This window comes from Typopeltis vanoorti, chromosome 9 (genome assembly GCF_054136105.1).
Source record: "Typopeltis vanoorti isolate ZY-2024b chromosome 9, IOZ_Tvanoo_1.0, whole genome shotgun sequence".
Taxonomy (NCBI): Eukaryota; Metazoa; Arthropoda; class Arachnida; order Uropygi; family Thelyphonidae; genus Typopeltis; species Typopeltis vanoorti.
In genome coordinates this window covers 136,840,567-136,865,514 of record NC_143557.1, presented here as the reverse complement: position 1 = coordinate 136,865,514, position 24,948 = coordinate 136,840,567, and the positions used below count along the sequence as shown (strand labels likewise).

The 24,948-nt window shown below is 35.3% G+C and overlaps 1 protein-coding gene across 3 annotated transcripts in view; it reads right to left on the bottom strand.

Moving 5' to 3' along the window:
- The window catches only part of Piezo (piezo type mechanosensitive ion channel component), a 1,325,935-nt gene that overhangs the window by 586,655 nt on the left and 714,332 nt on the right, over positions 1 to 24,948 (bottom strand). For 2 of the 3 annotated variants that reach the window (XM_090398322.1, XM_090398323.1), the window contains one exon: positions 15,532 to 15,624. The exons of the other annotated variant lie outside the window; for it this stretch is intronic. In XM_090398322.1, coding sequence (XP_090254448.1) covers positions 15,532 to 15,624 — 93 coding nt within the window. The remainder of the gene's footprint in view (positions 1 to 15,531; positions 15,625 to 24,948) is intronic. 3 annotated transcript variants of the gene reach the window in all.

Here is a 24,948-nt window from a genome sequence, read left to right as displayed (position 1 = left end):
GAGAATTTGTAGACTGCAGACACTAGCAAAGAGGAGAAAGATGGGTGATATGATTGAGACTTACAAACTTCTGAAAGAGTCATACAGGATTTCAGTTGATGAAATTTTTCAATTTATAGAGGGTGAGAAAAGGACAAGAGGGCATCCTTGGAAGCTGAGAATAAATGCCACTAAGGGGATGAGGGCTAGATTTTTCTTTCATAGGGTGGTGAGTACAAGCAGTGCAAATGAATTCAAGAATAAGCATGATAACCAGTTTGTGTATATGTGGCCTCCTTCGATGAGTCCCTGACCCCTCGGCAGTTTCTATTAATAATAATATAATTTGCATAAAGTTTCATATCTCCGATTCTGATATCAGATTTAATGCCACTTACTTTCGTAATGTGATCCATATAAATGAATAAGAGTGGTAATAATGTGATTTCACATCAAATCATCTTCCTATACCCTCTTTCTATTCTAATTGCATCATAGAACAACAAATAACCAAATTCTAAAAAAGTGCCACTTAAGTAGCTAATGTAAGATAAATAAACTCTCATCTTCTTTTCCCTTGTGGTGTCGAGGGTTTATTAATCATCAGAGCTCAAACCGTTCATGGGATAAGGTGGTCAGCCCTACGCCCCAGATAAATAAACAAGATCAATAATTTCCTAACTTAAAAAATACACACTCACATACACAAATGAAGTAAAGAAATAGCAGATTTAAAAAGTACCATCTTCCACAAAGTGGACAGACACAGACCATCAGATCTATTTAACTCAGGATAATGAAGTAAAGATTCCACAGTTTCTTTATAAAGACATTCTATGAGGAAATTACTTTTATGAAGGACACTTGCCTTCATACAAGTTTAGTACATATAATACCATATGTATCTCAAAGTATTGATATGTTGATATCCATTTCCTTTAAATATTTTCTACTCAAGAGGAATGAAAACTGGAGTACATATCAATACTTGAGGTAAAAGAAGATCTATAATATATAAGAATGTATTCTCACAATATATGCCTTTGGAAATATCTTTCCCCACATCAGCTGAAATCCAGACACAGGGAATTAGGATGGTTAAGTAAGAAGCTTCAAGAGGATGAGTATCAATAGATCACAGTATGGTATCTGCACTTCTAAACCTGACACCTAGACCAGTATATAAATTGTGTGCAGACAATTTAGTGCCTGCATCACACCTGAGTAGTGTGTGGCATAGGAAGCAGCAGCAGTTAGAGTCCCACCAGCTGCCTTGAGGCTTCCATTCTAGTGGCTTCAACTCTTGCTGCCTTTCAATGCACAAAACATGTACGGCATTGTTGCACTGGCCAGGTGGGATTCTGACTGAGAGGCATTCAGTCATGTTCTTACATTAAGAACTTACAGATTTTCAATCCAAGGAACCCCTACGGGCAGTACAGAGTTTGGGCCATTGCTTAAATCAGATCAGGGCTGCTGTGGATTCAGATAGTCAAATGTTTCACATGTATCTGATAATGGATTTGATCAAGCACATGCCTTTTTCCCCATTTTAACCTAGCTTGAAGACTACCTTATATCTAATTGAAAATAACTTCTCTACATTCCCTCTAATCCTACCCCCCTCCATCTGTTTTTTTTTATTCAGTTTATATATAAAAAAATGTAAAAGCTTTAAAAATTATTCTTTTTCAAAGATTTCTAATTACACAAGTCTTGTGTTAATGTTTTATGAGTATTCAGCTTCTTGTCTGACTTTTGGAATAATGCAATGTAACTGTATACATTCCATTAATCGTAACCTCAGGTAACCAACCAAATCAATTTTCTTAAGTGATCAAAGAAATGAGAGATTACTGTAATTATTTATTTCGGTGCCACTGAATGCCTTACAGCCATTACTGTATTCCATCTCATAGAATACACGATATATAACATCTCTAACAACTGCAGATTTCATTGAACTTACCATGGTAGGAAAGGGAGGGGTGTGCTATCCCTCCCTTTATTTGCATAACCAAGAGCTAACTATCACTGTGATTAGCATAACTGAAACTGTTAAGTGGAAAAATAGCTGCTCTGTGTAGAGAATAAAATCTAAGCTATTTTTAATTTAAAAAAAACAAACAAAAAACATCAACAATATAACATAACTTATTGTGGCTTGCAGTTTCTCTCACATATATCTTACCTTACCTAACCTTCTACAGAAAAGTCTTCAGAGCTTTAGCAAAATAAGTCTATATGAGTTAAAAATTACAATAAAAATTAACCAGACCAACTAATGGAAATCAATGTATTTTTTGTTGATAACTAGTAGTGCACAGTTCTCAAATAAGTATTTTATTTTTTATCTATCTACTAAAAAAACTAACTTTTACAGAATAACTAAGATGCTGCATTCAGGATATTAATTTTTTATATATGACAGTAATCATTATTCGAGTATTTAAAAATTATAACATGTAACAAAGCAAAATGTTAACCAATAAAGTTTTTTTAAAAGAATTAAGGAGAACAAAATTATAATGTTTCATTACAATATTATAAAAACAATAAGTCCAGAAAAAACAAACAAACTAATGCCTGTGTCAGCCATATTAAAATGTGTACTAATTACAGGCATGATGAGTCGATGGTACTGAGGATGGTGGAGATGAATAATGATATACTGTGTGCAGGGTAGGGCAACTTCTTAGCAGCTGAGAGGAATAACCACGTTGCATCTCTTGACTGCATCCCTGTATGATGTCCACTGCAGCAGGATATGGAGGTGGGGAGAAAACAGGGCAGGAATCTTCTGAGGGGGAACACACTTGGTTGGCTGGACATACTCCAGAGAAAGAGCCATGGGCACCAAGGGAAAGTTTGGGTTCCATATAACTGTCAAGGAATGCTGTGTAGACTGCAGAATTTGGGGAAAGGGTAGTTCTAAGGGGAGTTGGAGTTGCTTCCAAAGGTTCGACAACCTCAGGCTCAGGGGATTGGGGACTGGTGGTGGTAATGGAGTACATTGGGGTGGAATATGATGAATAGCCAGCACCTGCACTCATAGTCAGAAAATGATGAAAGATAAACATATTAGTGTAACTTTACACTGCCAATAAACACAAATACATTCTCACAAAATTGTAATTTTTAATTATATCACCATACTTGATATTATATGGATGATTAGATACTAATTATCACATTTTTGTTTCAAGGAAAAAGAGTGCATAATTATCTAAGGATAATTATGAACTCATTTAATTATTAAACTGATATTTTGCTTTGGTCACCAGAGTATCAAGATATGAAATATAAATAAGCATGCAGGCATAACAGCAGGAAGGCAAACACAGACTGATTGAAATGCAGGCCGGCACAATTTTACACTCAATCTGCATTTGCTTTCCTGCTGTTGTGCCCTGGATGTATCTGCATATTTCACACATCTGGGGCTACAAAGATGCCATGGTAACTGAGGCAAAATGGTTTAAATAATTTAATAACTAAATATAAGTTAGATAAATATTATCCCTAGACTACGTTCTTCCTTCAAACAAAAACTTGAGTAATAATACACAATACCAAGACATATTGGTAAATACATCAAAATGAATCATGTAAGCCAAATAAAATTACATTACAATCATGAATCTAACAAGATGCTAGTTCTATTATCCATTTAGATAGAGAGAGAGAAAAAAAATTCAATCATGCTTTATAAAAAATTATTCTTGTAATATCTTGTGACAGAGGTATTATACTTCCTATCTCTAATATATTTTGTGAAAAACATTTAGCATAACAAACATATAGCTCAAAGATATGTTATGGAATATCTTAATAAGTTTCCTCATATTTATCAAGCCTTGTGTCACTGTAAAAGATAAAAGTTATGCAGTGTTCTAAAAAGGATATATATATATATATATATAAAAAAATAATAATAAACAACACACTGCTGAAAATTTATAATGCACTGCATGAATTTTAATATTTGACAGGACATTCCCAAATGGAAAAAGCATTTTTGTCTCATACGTTATGTGATACAAGCATTGCAATAATTAGAATGAATTTCAATCTGATTTACTTTATAACACATTTTGCATGTGCATATATACAATGAACTAGATAATAAATGTAAGTCAAGAAAAACTAATTAAATGAATTTAAAAAAATAAAATATGCCATGATTATTAAATTTATATTTGTCAAATTAATTAAACTTATACGTGTGGACAGACTTATGTGTTCGTCGAACATGTTGTTTATTATTTTAACGGTATAATAGAACACAGAAACTAAGTAAATAATTAATTTATTAACTTAATGCTGATATTTCGCTGGTGTTATAACCAGCATCTTCAGAGCACAAAAACACTGTTTGTCACAATACGCGAGACTAAAACAACATGGTGTACTTAAACAAAATTGTAGCAGCAACACAAAGACTAGAGTCCTGATTTTGGCGCCCTCTATCTGGTCAACGGACTACGGTCAAACAGGAAGAACTGTGAACATCCGCATCAGCAAACATAAAAGATATGTCCGGAACTATCATTATGGGAAGTCGGGCCTAGCAGACCATGCTCTGGATACCCCTGCACACAGGATCAACTGGAAAAACACAAAAGTACTACACAGAAACCCGTATAAATTAGAGAGATTGTTCTTAGAGGCGACAGAAGCCCTAAAACACACTCCAAATCTCAACAAATATGGCTGTATTAACTTGCCGAAGATCTGGGAGACAGTCATATTAAGAAAAAACTAGCACTTTTCTAGGACTCTAGTAATATATGATAGCTTTTTTTTTCTTTTTTTTTTTCAGATAGAGGGCGCCAAAATCAGGACTCTAGTCTGTGTTGCTGCTACAATTTTGTTTAAATACATCATGTTGTTTTAGTCTCGCGTATTGTGACAAACAGTGTTTTTGTGCTCTGAAGATGCTGGTTATAACACCAGCGAAATATCAGCATTAAGTTAATAAATTAATTATTTACTTAGTTTCTGTGTTCTATTATACCGTTAAAATAATAAACAACATAATTAAACTTATATCACATCAAACTATTGAAAAAAGACAGGACTCCATATTAATGAAAATCATACATTTTTAGATAGGAATGCATTCAATGAAGTTTTTAATGCTTATTTTTGAAGCTGCATAAACTTTTGGATATTATACAATTCAAACAATTTTAATGAATTGAATGATTCAACAATTTCAATAAACATGCTACAATGAAAAAAGAATGAATATATACATATACACACATATTTACTCATTTTTAAAATTCAATATTTAAATTTGGAATAGCTGATATCTTCATTAGATAATGGAGGCTATACCAAAATCAAATGTTGGATAATTAAAAAAAGGATAGAAATTATTTTATCTATCTATATATTATTATCATTATTACATGGAGTGCTTCATGGAGTCATAAGATTAATCGTGAGAGACCCAAACTATCAACACAATATCTATTGTATTTCTGATTGAAACCATTAACACATAAAGCACTTGCAACCGACTCAGGCAACACCCATTCCATACATTCACTACTCTGGAAACGAAAAATCTAGTCCTCACACTCTTGCAAACCTTACTCTTAACCGACTTCCAGGGATAACCTGGAAGTTGGGTAAGAGTATGGTTTGCAAGGGCGACTTCCTGCAATCATTTCCACCTGTAGCAATCAGTACTTTGCTAGAGGTGGTAGAACAAGAGGTTTTGTTCTGCCACCTCTAGCAAAGTACTGAAACATTTCCCGCATTAATCCTATAAAATAAAATAATTTAAGTGACTTAAAATGTTTCTATCATATCACTCATTTTTCGCTTATCAACCAACTTCTGCAATCGATACACTCTCAATCTATTTTCAAAGTGATTATTCAACAGACCATTCACCATCTTGGTCACTTACCTATGGACCCTTTGAACTATTTCCTCATTCCCAAGAAACCTAGGTGACCAGACCTGAGCACAGTAATTCATGTGTGTGTGTGCACATGCGTGCACACACACACACACGCAATCTTTATTCTCTTCTTATAGTAATGTATTTAATTCCTTACTCATTCAATCAATACCAAGCCCAATGCTTGATGATTTTCAGTTCATTAAAACATAACCAAATATGAAAATTAAGACAAAAAAAAATGCAAAATTTGGGAAATGAAAACATTTCATATAATAATTTACAGATATTAACAAACAAACACATTTAATAGTTCAGATTTTTGTCAAGGCTATCTTCAGGAGCATATACAAAATGCACAATGTGACACAAAACCTACCCTACCTGTAAACCAATATTACATAGAAACTTCCATGAAGCCCAAAAGAGCCACTGTGGAAAGACCACAATAACTCACACATTATCAATCATATCTCACATTAAACTAATTCATTCAATCATATCTCACATTAAACTCATTCACTAACAAAACATTCACAACCATGTCAGGAAACCCATTCCACTCTAAAAGAAAAAAATTAGTCTGCATGCCCTTGTTAACTAAATATTATGCAAACTCCACACGTGAGCACTGATTCTCTCCAGGCCTGTCTTATACTGCAATATTTCTTCAAAATCTGCAATTAAAGCTGCTTTACTAACTTATATGTTCCTATCATATTCACATTCATCACTTGTACCTAGAACCTTTCCATCACTTCCACATCCCTAAGAAATCCAGGCAATTAAATTCTGCTCAGAGTAGCAAAAATGAGGGTATATCAAAGATTTATATAAGGAACAATAACCACCTTTTGTCTAGTTTTCGGTGAGACCTACAAAATCCTAGTGATTATTATTATTATTACACCCTCCATGGAGTTGGGAAACCCATCATAGGAGGTTCATTCAACATATTTATCATAACATATTCTTAAAATCCTTAACACATCTTGCATTAACAACGCAAAATTAATAACGGAAAAAACTCACATACAAAGATTATTTAATAGTATAATTTTTGCCTGTGTGTCACAGGCATCTTCAGTACATTAAGCTCAAATTAAACAATAACTGACAATTCCAAAAAGCGCCACCTAAGTAGCTGTTGTAAGATAACTAAAAAGGTCAATAACTTTCCTAAAAAAAATAAAAAAATAAAAAAAAAATCAATACAATAAAAAGTTAGGAAAGATTCAGTGGTTTTAAAACTTTGGCTATACTGATGCCTTGTACATAAGGGATAGTAATGCACGTTATTTCTTCTGTGTTTGAAGAGGAAGACATTAAAACTACTCAAAGTTATTTTAATGAAGCAATTCTTATAACCATTAGATAGAAAGGAAGAAGTTATATATTGTAGAGTGGGCCTGATGAACACTGGTTCATCGGAACCACTCCTTTTGTTCTTCAGACGATCTTTTACAGAAAGAACTACAATATATAACTTCTTCCTTTCTATCTAATGGTTATAAGAATTGCTTCATTAAAAGAACTTTGAGTAGTTTTAATATGTCTTCCTCTTCAAACACAGAAGGAATAGCACACATTACTATCCCTTATGTACAAGGCATCAGTGAACGTATAGCAAAGTTTTAAAACCACTGAATATTTTTGTTGCTTTTTGACCATTTAGAAAAATCTCCACCTTTCTCACTTCTCCTAAGGACAAGTTTCCACATCTTAATCATCCAGGTGCCTAGAAGGTTCCGTGCTCTTGTGGATTAGATAATCCACTAGAGCACAATCTTATTTCGGACAAATGGGAAGATCTGCCTCTATTCGGCTAGAAGAACACCAATCTTATATTGAATACTTTAAACCTGAAAAGTCTGGACTTGCAGAACATGCTATCTTCACTAGACACAGAGTTCATTGGAGAAAGACAAGAGTTCTTCACAAAAGTCAGTTTCTCATGGAACGCCTTTATACAGAAACATGTGAAACTCTACTTCATTCTTCTAACTTAAACAGATCCGACGGCTTACGTCTATCCCCTTTATGGGAGATAGTACTTTACAAATCAGCTAATCTTTCCTGACTTTTTATTGTATTGATTTTTTTTTTTTTTTTTTAGGTAAGTTATTGACCTTCTTAGTTATCTTACAACAGTTACTTAGGTGGCGCTTTTTGGAATTGTCAGTTATTGTTTAATTTGAGCTTAATGTACTGAAGATGCCTGTGACACATAGGTGAAAATTATACTATTAAATAATCTTTGTATACGAGTTTTTTCTGTTATTAATTTTGTATCGATACGTCTACTCACGGTATACCACTTTTGAAACTTATTAACAATGCATTCCGGTAATGTGTTCCATTCACTGACAATTCTCCGTGTAAAATATCTACTCCTCACACCCCTCTTCACTATACTTTTACATAACTTCCAAGGATGACCTGTATTCTTCCTCTTTCACGTTCTACTCTGGATGAATCTGATAAAATCCTCTCACTAACTTAAATGTCTCTATCATATCACTTCTTTTTCTCCTATCCACCAAACTCTGCAGTCCACATTTCTTCAGGCTCTCTCTCTCTCTCTCTCTCTCTCTCTCTCTCTCTCTCTCTCTCTCTCTCCATAACCAGCACTTAAAATTCGCAAAATTGTCTCAGTCATTAATTCCTGGACCCTCTGCAATGTCTATACATCACATTGAAAACCAGATGATCAGATCTGAGCACAATAGTTCAAGTGTGGTGTGACCAGTGCTTTATACATTAGCACAACCACTTCCTTATCCCTACATGTTAAGTACCTCTTATCACAGCAGCACTACGATAGGCAGCCTTCACAATACTAGCAATAGGAACTCTAAACTTCAGTCTACTTCAGCTATCACTCCAAATCTCTAATTTCATCCATTTCTTGAAGTACGGCACCGTTGATATAGTATACAGTCTAATATTTTTGCACTCCAAAATGCAACACCTTGCACTTATTGATATTAAAACTATAACCCCACTCTACTGTCCAAGTAACAAGTCTATTCAAATCTTCCTGAAGGGATTCAGCAGTGCTACTTATAATTCTTCCCAACTTTGATTAATCAGCAAACAGCTGAAGATCCTCAGTCAGTCCATATGATATATTGTTTACAAGCAAGTTAAACAGCAGGGACCCAAGAAGAGAAAGAACCCTGAGGAGCACCACTGGTTACCCTCCTTTTTTTGAGACTACTCCATCATACACAACCTGCTGATATCGTTCAGAGAGCCAATCTCTGATCCATCAATTCCCATCCTCTGCAGCTTGTACACCAACTTATCATATGGTAATCTATCAAACACTTTTGCAAAGTCTATGAATATCACTGTACATGATTCTCCGTTATCTAACACACTTGTTACGTTATCGTAAAATGCAAGTAAATTACTAAAACAGGACCTACCCTTTACAAATCCATGCTGACCAACATAAAGAATGTTATGTCCATCAACCCAATCCTATATTCTATTCCTTATCAATCTCTACAACACCTTGACCACAACCGCTGTTATACAGACTGGCCTATAGTTGGAGATCTGTGTCTTAGAACCATGCTTGTGGAGTGGTACTATTTTGCCTTCTTTCCACTCCTTAGGAACTCTGCGTACATGCAAGACTTCCATACCAGGTCAGGGCATAGCCAACTGTGGTGCACATTCCTTAATAATACGTAGTGATATGCTATCCATTCCCACAGCCTTATTAACATCCAGCCCAACCAACATCTGATACACCTCTGATTCTTTCACTTCTAATTCTCCTAATACTTGCCTCTCTTCTCTATATTGCATGGCGTTATTTACACCAGTATAATATATGCTGTGTGCTCGTTCAGTAATATCCTTTGCAGCTGTTAATCTGCTGCCATCTCTTGCTTGCCATATAGTAGAAAAACTCCCTTGAGTTAACCATGGCCTGACCAGCCAATCTCCTCTCATACTGCACCTTTTCTTTCTTTACTATGCTTATCACCTTTTTAGCCTGCACTTTATACTCTTCATGGATCCGATCATCACCAAGTCTTGTACCTTCTCAATAACATTTTCTTATCCAGCACAGCTTGCTTTATTTCACTGTTCATCCATTTCACATTACTGTATTTACTCAGTTAACCCTTGGTATGCAGTCATGCACTTTTTTTGTCAGATACTGCCTTTTGAGTTTCCATACATTGTCAACATCTTTTCTGCTCTGCTCATCTACCCAACATACTGTTGCTAACTGACTACAGAGCTTCCTATAATTACCTGCTTTATACTTCCACATGTATCCATTTTTGGCAGTAACCTTTCCTTGTATCATCATTTCCCAAAGAAGTACCTCATGATTCACTTTCACCAAACATGGCAGTGTGAACACTTCATTAAGAACTCCATCTTGTGAAGTTATCGCCAAATCCAATACATTAAAGCCTCTAGTTGCTTCAATCACATGCTGCTTCACTTTATTTTACATGCTCAACTAATTTTCCAAAACATTTCACAGTCAGTATTCTGTGCATTTCCCAGTCTAATAACATCCTATCAAATACGCTAAACTGTTTATTTCAACTTCCGACCACACAGATTCAAAATCTATGCATGCACTATCAACTTCCACACATTGCAGACACAATTCCTCTGCAATCATTAATAGCACACCTTCTCCTCCTCTTTTCACATTTCTATCCTTGCAGAAAATTATACATCCATTTAATAATACTATTCCTGACATCATATCCTCCTCAGACAACCAAGTTTCACTTATTCCAATTATCTTTAGGCACAGTCTGACTTCCATGTAAAGAACCTTCTCCTCACTCCTCTGCTCACACCCTCCTTATACAGTCTCCAGGGATTGCTTCATATTCTACCCCCTGCCTCTATGAAAAATTCTTCCATGTCAACCTCATAACAACCTCTGACTAGCTTATATGTCTCAATAATATCCCCTCCTCCTAATCAGAAGGCTTTGCGATTTACATTCTCTCAGTCTGCATTCACACTCCAAAAACCACTGACCACCTTCGAGAATCTTCAATGGATCCTCATCACCATCAAAACCCAGTGACTAAATCTGTGCACCCAAGAATCGATATGAGGCCTAATGAAGGCCATATGCAATGGCATCACAACATCTTTATTTTTGTATGTCAGGGTCCTCTGCATCGTCATTATCCAAGGTGGTGTCTTCACAGCTTATGCAATTTCGCTCTAATTTGTGTTGGACAAGGACCTCAAATTTCAGGCCAAAGTCAGACACCAATCCCAGATCTCTCATCTTCTTTACGTCCATTAATGTTTCCCCACTAAGCATATTCTTTGAATACCATAGTAGCTCATCAAATTAAAAAATCTTTGCAACAATGAACTGACAGTTCCACTGACCTGTACATTAATGCAATCTATTCAAGTCCTCCTATAAGGCCATAACATCTGCTTTTCTCTGCATTACTTTCCCCAATTTGGTACTATCTGCAAACAGCTGCATATCACCAGTTAAAACCATCCCAATATCATTAATGTACAAATTGAATAATAATGGTCCCAAAACTGACCCCTGCAGCACACTACTACTGACATTCCTTTTTGTAGAACTGACCTTGGCTTTGTGCCAAGAATAATTAATTCATGCTGAAGGGGAGAAAGAAATAAGGGATGCATGAACTGGCCACCAACACGTGAAGTAACGTGCTTTATGCATAAATTTTTCAACTGTTGTATAAGCAAAATAGTTACCACTTTAAGAAATAGAATTTTCATAAAAGAAAAGCTAATTTTCCGACTTACAATAATAAACGCTCATCCCACAAAATGCATTTATTACTCTAATATTGGAATGGATTCTCCTTCTTTTGACATGCGCATAAGTGTCGAAAGGTCTTGCATCTGTGGGTGTACAGTACAACTTTATACCTATTTGACAGCCAGTCACTGATCCAAATCAGAAGTCTGTTATCCAATCCCCATCTGTTTCAATTTTTTTTAGGAGCTTATCGTGTGGCAGTCTATCAAAAGCTTTTTGCAAAATCTAAGTATACCACTCTATATATAAATCTCCCTTGTCACCTTGTTATAATACATAAGTTATTAAATCATAATCTCTCTATAATAAACCCATGCTGATTACCACACAGAATATTGCTGTTATCAACTCCAAAACCTACAGAGAGATAGGTGAGCTGAAAGAGGAGGTGGAATGTCTTGGGAATGAGATGAGAAGAATAAAGATGAAATTAGGTGAATCAGAGCAGGAGTGAGAGAAAGTTATGGGAATGATAGAAGAGGAGAGAATAGAAACAGTAAAAGAGAGGGAATGAGAGAGAGTTATGGGAATGAGAGAAGAGGAGAGAATGGAAACAGTAGGAGAGAGGGAATGAGAAGAATGCAAGTTCAAAGATAATCTTAGGGAAGTTTTTAGCTTGTGGCCAGAAGGAAGAGAAACAATTGTGGAAGAATGATATTGTGGGATAAAAATGGGAATAGAGTGACTCATGCAGAGGACATAGTGGAGTTGTTGAATAAACACTTTATTGGAGCATTTCATCCTGGAGAAGTAAGTTTTAATACTAGAGGGATAGGACAGGCTCAAGGTTTAGAGGTGCAAGAGGAGAGTGCGTTCCAAATACTGAGTACCCTGGATGTCAGTAAAGTTGTGGGACTGGATGGTATTTCACCATGGGTTTTGAGAGAATGTTCTAAATAACTAACAAGCTCTGATGACCTGGCTTTTCAAAGAAAGTCTGGCTAAGGGAACAGTATCCAAGGAATGGAAGGAAGGCAAGAGGGCATTGCATAAGGGTAGTAGCAGACTGGATATATTTAACTATAGGCCAGTTTGTGTTTCATCAGTAGTTGTAAAGATCTTGGAGAAATTAGTTAAGACCATATACAGTGTTGGGAAGAAGAGGGTAATGCTATCTGTGAGAATCAACATGGATTTGTTAAGGGGTGATGTTGCTTTAGTAATATGATACCTTTTATAATAAAATGACAAGAGCAGTTGATGAAGGAACGGCATATACTGCCATTTTTTGGGGGATTTTGCAAAGGCATTTGACAGGGTGCCACATGATATGTTGATATTTAAGTTACAGCACATGGGTTTAAATGTTGGATTAGTCAACTGGATTCAGGATTAGCTGTCTGATAGGTATCAGAGAGTTGTGTATGGTGGAGCAATATCAAGGAAGCAGAAAGTTACACGTGGGGTTCCACAGGGCACAGTAATGGGACCTATATTGTTTAACCTTCATATCAATGACATTGTCAATGAATTGCAGGGGAATATTCAGTTGTTTGCAGATGATGTGAAGTTGGGAAGGGTTATTAGTAATAGTGCAGATGTAGAAGCCCTGCAACAGGATTTGAATAAACTAAATGGTGGGCAAATGAATGGGAGAATTTCAGTTTAATCCAGCAAAATGTAAAGTCTTAAAGTTTGGGATACATCGATGGAAGGCTGCATACTTGATTGGAGGAGCTGTAATGGAGGAACTAGTGGAGATGAGATTTGGGGGTGATGACTGATAGAAAACTGAAATTCAGGGAACATATTGCAAAGGTCGTGAAGGTAACCCAGAGGATTGCTGCAATACTAGAAGGATGCTGACCTGCAGAGATAAAAGAATTATCGTTCCATTGTATAAGATTCTGATCAGACCACATTTAAATAGTGTTCTCAAATTTGGTCCCCAGGATTTGAAGGGGATAAATCAGTGGAAAGGGTACAGAGGCAGATAACAAAGATGGTTTCAGGACTGTACAATGTTAGTTATGAGGATCGGCTGAGGGAATGTGGACTGCAGAGTTTGGTAGATAAAAGGAGAGGTGATATGATTGAGACTTTTAAACTGTTGAGAGATGGTTACATTGTTGACACTGGAGAGTTCTTTCGCTTGGTGGAACAACAGGAAAGAGCAATGATGACAAGAGGCCATCACCAGAAGTTGCAAAAGGAAGCTATGAGCAAGAGGATGAGGAATGGTTTCTTTGCATGGAGGATGGTTGAACCATGGAATGCATTGCCAGATATAGTGGTGAGAGCAAGAACGGTCAATGAGTGGTATGATAGACTTTGTGTTTCCTAGGAAGGACCTCCCACGATGAGACTTTTGACTCCATGGAGGCCTGAATAATAATAAGCAGTTACTTATAATGACATCACTTTAAGAGTGATGAAGAAAGGGGAAAAAATGTAAAATCTGGTTTAAAAGTCACCATAATCATTTTTGCCATATATTCTTTTAGGTGTATAGCAGGGTTCAACAATTAATATTCCACAAATACTTTCCTATCAAATGAGTTTCATGGGAAGCCCATTTGATTTTGACATACTTTTTTTGACTAAAATCTATTAGTTGTTTGCTCCCTCAAATGATAATTCATAATTTTCAAGGTTTTAAAATAATTTCAAATAGCATCAATCAACCTGTATCCCATATAAAAACTAATTTTCTTGAGTCATTTACCCTTCAATGATCTGTAATATTAATCATTCATACCCTATTCTGCTTATAACCATATTGTCCTAGTAGTCATTCTTTATTGAATCACTATTTTTTAATACAGTTCTGCCACTGATGCCATTTGTTCACTGGCCTAATGGAAGGCAAATGTTATGCTATCCTCATAACTGGACAATATTCAACAGAATTCTGTTATCTGCATTTTTCTATTCCTTGATCAACTACTCTCAAATCCATAAGTAAAAACTGGTTTAAACACTGTTTTATATATTGTAACTTTGTTACAGTACAATAGAACCTTTTATGCTAATTTCTCTCTTATTACATATACACTTATTCTATAATGATAATACTTATTCCATTATCTATTCCCATGTTTAATTTGTCACCTTTGCTTAAAATTGTGCCTGAAAAACTGAAATGTTTAATTTGTTCCATAAGTTTATTATAGAATGCAGTGTGTTCTTCTTGTTTCTGCCTCTTCTCAGAGGCTATATTTTTATTGCTGGCATTTACAGTGGTTAAAGAGTTCTTTAAATAGTTCATATCTTTCTGCTTATCCATTGTACTGGCAATGCAAATGACAGGTACATCTCAATCCATGGTGTTGTTTGTCTTAGTTTTTCACATGGAGGTGTCACGGTAATTTCTTGTTGCTTTTTTTTGCTGCTCATTGTTTATGAATCACTGCTCAGATGATCAAATTCACTGTTGAGAGCAGTAGCATTTTCCATTAAGAAGTGACACTCTTAATATAGATAGGTTTGTGGTAATCACTAAAGTCACTCTGTTATTTATAGTTTTTTTGAGTATAATATCTAAGAATGGAAGGCATTTATCCCTTTCCAATTTCATCATGAAATGCATTGATCTATGATGAAAATTCGTGTAATTAACAAATTCTACAAGTTTGTTTGTCATGATTCCATATAAAATAAATAAATATTCAAGACATCATTCAATGCAAAAATACTAACAACTGCACAACTATCTGAATCACTTCCAGCTGGGGAAAGGTTATAATGAGACAGGTTAGTTGCCTCTAGTTATATGTAACATGCACACAACAAAAACATGCTACACTTGAAGATGGTAGTGACAAAAGTGAGAGCTCAACAGCTGCACAACAAGTGCTATAAAACCATTTAGTTTTTATTATACCTCTTAAATGAGATTTGCGATCAGCTTCAATATTCAGGATGTTATTTTCTATGTAAAATGCTTCATGGTCACAAATATGAATTGGGAAAGCACCTACAGTATTGTAAAACATATTTTTTATACAGGAATTTATCTACAAAATTATATATTGTAATGTATACATAAATATGTTTTTTGTTTTGCTTTTTTTTATAGCAGTTCTTATTTCAATACTTCCTATCTATTATGCAATAGGATTAATATGATACTCAACATATACTTCAAAAATATGCAGAAGTACATCAAAAAGAAAATCTTCTGTATGCTAAAAATGTCAATATGCATGCATAATTTTGAAAACTATGAAACAAAACATTTCATCTGTGATTAAAAAAATGTTTTGCTTATTCTGCTGAACACTACTGAATATTAGGATTTAATAATACAGTTCACCAAAGTGAAGCTATAAATACTACTAAGGTAAATGTTATAATAAAAGTGCTGATATGTTTAGAATTTTTGCCTAAGCTATTGTAGATATTTTTAGTAATATTTGAAAGAAATGCTTGTGTATGTTACAAGAATACATGAAGAAGGGTTAACAGGGCAGATATAGAAATGAGTTGCAGTAAAGCATCAGTGTTGCTGGTCTAGAGGGTTGAGCATATAGCATACCCACTTTCCAACCAGCTGCAGCTTTGAATTTCATTGCCTAGTGTGAGATCAATGCTCTGAATAATGATAGTCTGAAAGATTTAAAAAAAGTTTCATATGTGGTTTCTAGAGCAGGGTTTCTAGATTATGCAAAAAAATAAAAATATTAAAATTAATAAAAAAAAAAAGTTTGCACAAAGTACTAATGTGCTATAGGCTTACAACTCATTGCAAGTAGGAGTCACACAAAAAAAAATTACAACAAAAAGTCCTGAGGAGATAGATATATTAAAAGGGTATTAAAAAAATTAACATTTATGTGTAGTGTTAAGAAACACTTCTTTTTAGCAGGGATAAATAGTCTAGATTCTAGTTCATCCCTTCTTGCTTGTTTCTTATGTTCCTAAAATGCTTGATTATATACAGTAAAGAAAAGATCATGCTACCTCTCTCACAGACTCACTGCAATAATTTTCTGATAGGATTTCCATTTCTTCCATTATGTCTATTCTGTTCGTGTTTTTGTAGGTACTAGACCACTTAACTGGCCATCAATCATTCTTCCACTTTTACTAGCAGTGAAAAAACATAAGCAGCTGCTGGTGATCAATATATAGTCTTGATTCAAACTTACCAAATGAACTGATTGCTTTCCTAACTCATTCCCACTCTAAACTGTTCTAAAAACCAAACAGAACAAAGTTTCAATCTAACTCACCAAAAAAATGCTTATCTTCTTTCATTTTTCTCCTACTAATTATGCTCTTTCTGGTGGAAAATGGTGGTGGAAGACCTATGCTCCGAGGTGGAGTGAAGAGGATTAAGAAGAATTATGCTCTTAGTACTAAATGTAATCTTTTTAAAGACAATTGTCTCCAACAAGTAAGATGGTTTTTACTCATAGACAACTGATGGTTTTTACTTCAATTTATTTTAAACCAATGTTCTCAAAATGGTATGTATATCAATCCAATGAACATCATCCTTCCCAACAATATAGGATGACTGAGACGACTATCAGTAAAATTTCACATTCTGAACCTATGAAGCATTTTGCTAAAGAAATCTTAACTGATTTAAGTATAATGACCACATCATGTAGAGAATACAATAAATACAATCAAATTATACTTTCTTTAACTAGAAACTAAGAGTTTTGCAAGCTGATGGACCCACTTTGTCAAGAGCTTAATGATACAAAAGATTTAAGAACACTAGAGAGGTTAATATAACTTTAGGTAATGAAAGAATATAATGGAAGATAAGAGAACTAGTTTGTACTGTCACATGCCTTAATATAATGTTTGGTATAGTCAGGTCCATGGATATCTGATTTTTGATGAATGAAGACAAAACCTGATGCAATATTAAACTGGTTTTTACTGCAGAGAGCAGTGGTGTTCATCATTTCTGAAACTTCCTTGAATTTCCCAACAGTTATGCTCAATATAATTTTTTTTAACATCATTGTGGTTGACACTGGGTGTGTGAAAACTAATCCAGACTTGTGTTTTCTTTCCAACATCTCTGAAATGTTTCCGACATGGATCTCGGTGGAACATCCTGTTTGCCAACATAGTAGCAAGGTGGAGTGGAAGCCATTTATGTCACAGCACCACAGTAAATAAAAAATTCTGTCAATGGCATTGTGGATGTAGGGAATTCTTGCTTATTAGCCAATATCCTGGATGGGGTTTTTAAAATTTGTTGACTGTCTTCAGCCAATAGCCATCAAGGGATAGGGAATGCATGAGGTAACAAAGTTCTATGTCACTCGTATCGTAAAGTATAAGTTCTGCATCACTTCAACCTGAGTATTTACATCTGGGTCTGGCTCCCACTGAAGAGACCTCAAAAAAGGTCAAAACCGATCTGGGTAGTGACCCTCATAATGTACGACATTATACATGTCTGCTAGGAGATGTGGTTTACATTATGGGAAATACTAAGGATAGTGATCGGAGCTTACTCCACCTTTACTACGAGTTGTCCCTGTCTTGAACGGTTTGCTTACGCTTGGATCTGCCAAAACTTTTATAGTTTCTCTATTCGGCTTTGAAATAATGTTGGATTCAATATCAACTTAATTTGAATAATTTTGCATCGCCGAAGTGACGCCTTTTGGCTCTCTTTCTCAGCAGTTCTATGTCACTTTTATCTATAGTAATTGAGATAGTGTAAGCTCTTTGCCTCACTGTGTTGATCACAACTATCTTCTTTAAGTGGTGTGGTGAGAAGAAGCATGTAGGAATCTATCAGCATTGGTAAGCTTCATGTGCAATGAGAACTTAAGCCATTTACCCTCAGACTTCTGGCAGAAAGTTAAGAAAAGTTAACTTCTTGCAGTTTTCAAGTTCAAGAGTGAACCTTATGAGATGTTGGCCATTAAGATAGATTCTGATAGTTCCAATTCTTGCTTTGAAATTGCCCACATCATGAAAACATCATTGAAATAACAAATCCAAACTTTTGGGCTTTTTAGAAAGTCCTTCTATGGCTTTCTTTTTTTAATAGATTCCATAAATAAGTAAACCAGGCCTTATCCCTTAACACAAACACAGATCAATCAACAAGATTTTAAAAATCTCATTCAAGATATCAGCTAACAAGCAAGAATGCAAAGAAGACAGAATATTTTATTTACAATGGAGCCATGACATACAAGTGACTTTCAACCCACTTTACAAGATATCCAGGTTCTTATGGTCTATAAAATCAACTAAAATGTTTCTGTCATATCCCTTCTTTTTCTCCTATCAATCAACTTCTGCAATCCATATACCTTCAATTTATCTTCATATGGAACATTTCACAGACCACTTACCATCTTCGTCATTCACCTCTGAATCTTCTCCAACATTTCCTCATCCCCAGGAAACCCGGTAGAGCAGACCTGAACACAGAGCCAGATGTGGATATGAATAATAACTTCCTTATCTCTATTTGTTAGTGTGTTCTTCAATGACCAAGTAATCTTATGAGCTTCCTTAGCAATCTTATCAATATGTCCTCTAAACTTCAACTCTGTCTACCACTACCCTTAAATGTCTAGCTTCATCTATTTCCTGGAGTACAGTTCTATTAATGTGGTACACAGCTTATAATCTATTTATCTCAAAATACATAACTTTACATTTCTCCATATTAAATTGACACCCATTATCTTTTGCCAATACTGACAGATTATTTAAATCATCCTGCAAACTATCTGCATTTTCTTGATTAATTATTACTCCACCTAATTTGGCATCATCAGAAAACAATTGAATATTTCCTTTCAGGTTATTTCACATATCATTTATGTACAAATTAAACAGTAGTTGTCCAAGCACTGAACTTGCAACACACCACTAGTCATCTGATTTTGCCTCAATCCTGCCCCTCCATATACCACTTTTTGATATCTGTCCAGCAGCCACTCTCTTATATACTTAATCAATGCCATGTCCATCCCCATTTGTTCTAATTTGCATAACAGAGTTCCATATGGTTTTGATCAAATGACTTTGCAAAATCATCATGTAGCCATTTCCTTTATCCAACTTAGCTGTCACTCTATTATAAAAAGTTAGTAAATTACTAAGGCATGACTAACCCTTAACAAAACCATGTTGCCCCTCATACAGTATCATATTCTTATCCACCCATTCTTGAATTCTCTTTTTAACCAATGTTTCAGTATTTTTACTGCCACTGCTGAGATAGTGATTAGTATATAATTTGATAATGCAGTCAAAGAACCTCACTTATGCATTGGAATTATTTTGCCCTCTTTCCACTTCCTTCGAACTCTACCAGAGCCAAGACTTAAATTAAAGAGACTAGCCAAAGGCATTGCCAGTTCTCTTGCACATTCCGCACATTCTTGCAAAACCCTAGATGACATTCCATGTAATTTCACAGTAGTATTAACCTTGAGATTCTACAATATCCCTAAAACCTCCAGTTCATAAGCCTATGTTTCATCAGCCTGTCACATATGTCACAGCAGTAGCCTTACTTGGATAATATGCAAAGTGGTGACTCAATAACTGCTTCTGTCACCTCATCATCCTCTCATGCATGAATTTTTATATTCATTTATAAAAATTATAATGATGATACAGTACCATTTAATCTTACAGTATTACCATGAATTCATTAATTTTGCTAAATTTGTGTCCTGTATATGTTAAAAATGATGTCCTCATATGAGGCCTTTATGCATGAGAGGGTTAAGGTTAATCTTGCATAGTACAGGGTGTTCGGGATAAATTTGACATATTTATAATTAATTATATTTTTCCGTAAGTTACATGTATTAACACACACTTCTCTTCATTTAAAAGTTTGGACCCTTCTTCATTCATATACAAGATGTCAGAAAGGATGGATAGCTGGAACCCACCTGAATCATGGAAGAGAATAACTTGTATCATGATGATTCGTGCCCGCCATCAAAATAAGGATATTACGACTGCTGCCCAATGCTCCCTGAATACAGTAAAAACAATCAGGCATGAACTAGAGACTTGCAATGGTGACTACGAGGATGTAGCAAGAAGAAAGATCCCTAGCAGACGATCTGATTGCGTTCGTACAGCAGAATTCCTCGCAAATCTGCAGGAACAGGTGTTGAAGAACCCTGGCATTGGAATTCGGGCTTTGTTCGTGGAGTTGCTAACTGTAGTCAAGCCCTGGATAACAAGGGTAGCCAATGGTAGGCCGTATGTATGGCAGCAGGATTCGGCCCCTTGCCACACCTCTGGGAAAAGTCAAAAATGGTTGTCTGAAAATTTCTAAGACTTCACCAGTCCAAATGTTTGGCCTCCAAACTCCCCAGACCTTAACCCCATGGATTATTTTGTATGGGGCGCAGTTGAAAAAGACACCAATCGCACTTCCAGTAATACAAAAGCCCAGTTAATGGATAAAATTAAAACAGTTTTTGCGGCCCTTCCCAGGGAGACTGTAGCATCAGCTTGTTCGAGGTTCCGAAGCAGAATTGAAGTTGTGATCGATGCTAATGGTGGTTATTTTGAGTAAATCTTGTTGATAGTATTGTAATTAACTCTGCCTGTAATGTTTTTTTGTCAATTCATTAAATTTAATAGATACAAAGAAGATTTTCTTTTTCCTTACGAAACTGTCAAATTTATCCCGAACACCCTGTAATTCTTCCTCTTAAATGCCACATAACAAAAGAACTCTTTGAGATTTCCTTTGGCCTGCTTGGCTAGATTCTTCTCGAAATCTCATTTTCCATTCCTTACCTTGCTGGTCACCTTCCACAGCTTGTGCTTAATTATATTACTCATCCATCTAACTCCTACCTAATTAATCCTCTTTACCTTAGGTTATACAATTTAATACTGCTTCCTCTATATTTCCTTTAACTATCCCCCATTCACTAATAACATCCTTTGCACTACAGATTCAATCTTTCTCCTATGCTTGCCTAAATCAAGTGCCTTGTAGTTCCACATATACCACCTTCTTGACAGAATATTCCTAATGTTTTACAATCTCCTAAATCAAAATCACATTGTCACTTTTGCAAATCAGAGGCAATGTGGCCACCTCGGCATGGATGGCTCTATGACCAGGTCCTATATTCAATACTTTCACTTCCCTAATCCCCTCCATGATATGCTGCCTCAAGTAATTATCTTTTAGTAGGTGTATAAATTACATTTCCTTCCTGTCATATAATCTTTCTTACTTCCAGTATATATCTTCATAGTCTAAATCCCCAATAATAATCACTCAACTTGTATTCATTGTACTAATTGGCCAACGCATGTCTTCCAGATCATTCCTGGAACCCCCCCAGGCTTATAGCAACAACCAACTGTACATTTTCCTTTACTGGCTTTGATCTCATACCAAACTGCTTCAAATGAACAACCGTCCTGAATAGCTCTAATTTAATTCAAACTGAATTCAAGATATATTATTATTATTAACATTTGACCTCCATGTGCTTAATTATATGTCTCACTCCTTTGCTCACATCCTCCTTATAGTCTCCAGGGATGGCCTCATATTCTACTCTCCACCCCTCCCCTCCCATTCAATGAAAAATTCTTCCATGTCAATCTGATAACAACCTCTGACTAGCTTATATGTCTCAATAATATCCACCCCGCTTCTAATTCATGAGGCTTTGCAATATACGTTCTTTCGATCTGCATTCATATTCCAAAGACCACTGACCACCTTTGTGAATCTTCTCTTGATCCTTTCCAATATCTTCATCACCATGAAAACCTGGTATACAAAATGATCAGAACCATTAATAGAAAGTGGCAACCAAAACAGACCACAATTAAAGATGAAAGAGGCAAAGTATTGATGAATAAAGAAAAAATTGTACAGCGGTGGACAAGATACTGTAGTGAGTTATATGAAGAAAAACTAGATTCAGATAGCATTGGGAAACTGACTGAAGAATTGAAGCAGATATCACCACCAGGTAATGAGCATGATATGAACATTTTAAGAGGAGAGGTAGAAAAAGCAATAGGATGGCTAAAACACAACAAGAGTCCTGGTAACGATAACATTACTGGAGAAATGATTAAATATGGTGGTGAAAGTATGGTTACAGAAATGCACCAACTATGTAATATGGTATGGAAAGAATGAAAAATGCCAGAGGAGTGGGTGAAATCAATATTAGTAACATTATACAAGAAAGGAAATAAGTAGCATGTAAAAAAAATTATAGAACAATTGCCTTGATAAGTCACCTTGGTAAAGTGATGATGATCATATTGACAAAGATTGAGAACATAATTGGAAGCATACCTTGCAGACGAGCAAGCAGGATTTAGGAAGGATAGAACTACAATTCAACAGATTTTGACAATGATAGCAGAGAAAGCTAGGAGAAAAAACAAAAACATACATACTTGTTTTGTTGATTTTCAGAAAGCATTTGACAGTATTGACCAGAAAGTGACATTAGCAGTTCTGGAATTCTATGGAATTGATAAAAAAACTAATAGCTATATTAAAAGATGTTTATCAGAATGCAGTTGCAGCAGTTAGAATAGGTGATGATTTGGGGAAATGGTTTAAAACAAGCAGTGGTACTAGACAGGGAGACCCAATATCACCAAGCATTTTCATCGCACATTTAGAAAGAGCAATGGACAAATTGAAGGAAGATGCCAAAGGAATATCTGTACACGGAATGAGAATTAACAATCTGAAATTTGCAGATGACACTGTTATTATTGAAGAAGACGAACGAGAACTACAAAAAACACTGAAACTGTTAAATGAGCAAGGGAAGAGATTTGGACTTATTATGAACTTGGAAAAAACAAAGACAATGGTATTTGGTGAGAAGAACATGACACAAAAGATGCAAGTGGATGGAACTGATAAAGAAAATGTAGAACAATTCACATATTTGGGAAGTAAACTGACATATGACTTAGACTGTAAAAAAGAAATAAAGATCAGGATTGCAAAGGGAAGAACAAATCTGAAGGCCATGGATAACATCTGGAAAAGTAAAGTGATCAGTCTGCAAACAAAACTAAGAGTACTGGAAACATGCATCTTCAACGGTGTACTGTACAGATCTGAAACATAGGTAATAAATAAAGAATCAAGAAAAAGAATTTTGGCATTTGAAACTTGTTACAGGAAGATTGTAAGAATAGGATGGGTACAAAAAATCACCAATGAAGAGCTCTATCAGAAGATACAACCAAAACACAATCTAATGCAGAAGATTATAAAACAGAAGCTGCAATTATTTGGACACATCTGTAGAATGAGTGAGGACCGGAAGATAAAGACATTTATGTTTGGTATTTTGGATGGTTTAAACAGAAGAGGTAGACCATACAGAGAATGGACAGACGATATAAAAGACTGGTGTGGAATGGGTGTACAAAAACTGCGACACTGTGCACTGGAACAAGAAAGGTGGAAGAAGATAGTGAAACAGGCATCAGACATCAACGGGCAGTGAGCCCATGGTTCGTGATGATGATGAGCCAAGTGTATAATTTGTGGGGAACTCAAAGTATACTCAAAGTGTATACTTTGAATCCCATAATTGCTTATCAAATTTCAAAATTTTAATCTTTGCAATAGTGAACTGACAGTTCCACTGATTTGCACATTAATGTAATCTATTCAAGATTGCATCATCCTCCTGTAAGGCCATAATGTCTGCTTTACATTACTTTACTTTACATTACATTACATTTACATTACATTTACATTACTTTACATTACATTTTTTTTACATTACTCTCCCCAATTTTGTATCATCTGCAAACAGCTGGATATCACCAGTTAAAACCCATCATACAAATTGAATAAAAATGGTCTCAAAACTGACCCCTGCAGCACACACCACTACTGACTTTTCTCTTTCAGGATCCTGTATCCCCCCCCATATACAACTTTTTGATACATATATGACAGCCAGCCAGTCACAGATCCAACTCAAAAGTCTGTTATCCAATTCCATCCATTTTGATTTTTTTAACAGCTTATCATGTGGCAGTCTAACAAAAACTTTTGCAAAATCTAAGTATATCAACTCTATATATATCTCCAGTGTTCAAGACATCTGTCACCTTGTTATAGTACATAAGTTAGTAAATCATGACCTCCCTTTAATAAACCCATGCTGATAACCACACAGAATACTGCTGTTATCAACTCATTTCTGTATCCTACTTCTTACCAATCTATAATACTTTCACCACAACTTCAGATATACAGATTGGCCTAAAATTTGTAGTGACAGCCTTATCACCACCTTTATGCAGTGGA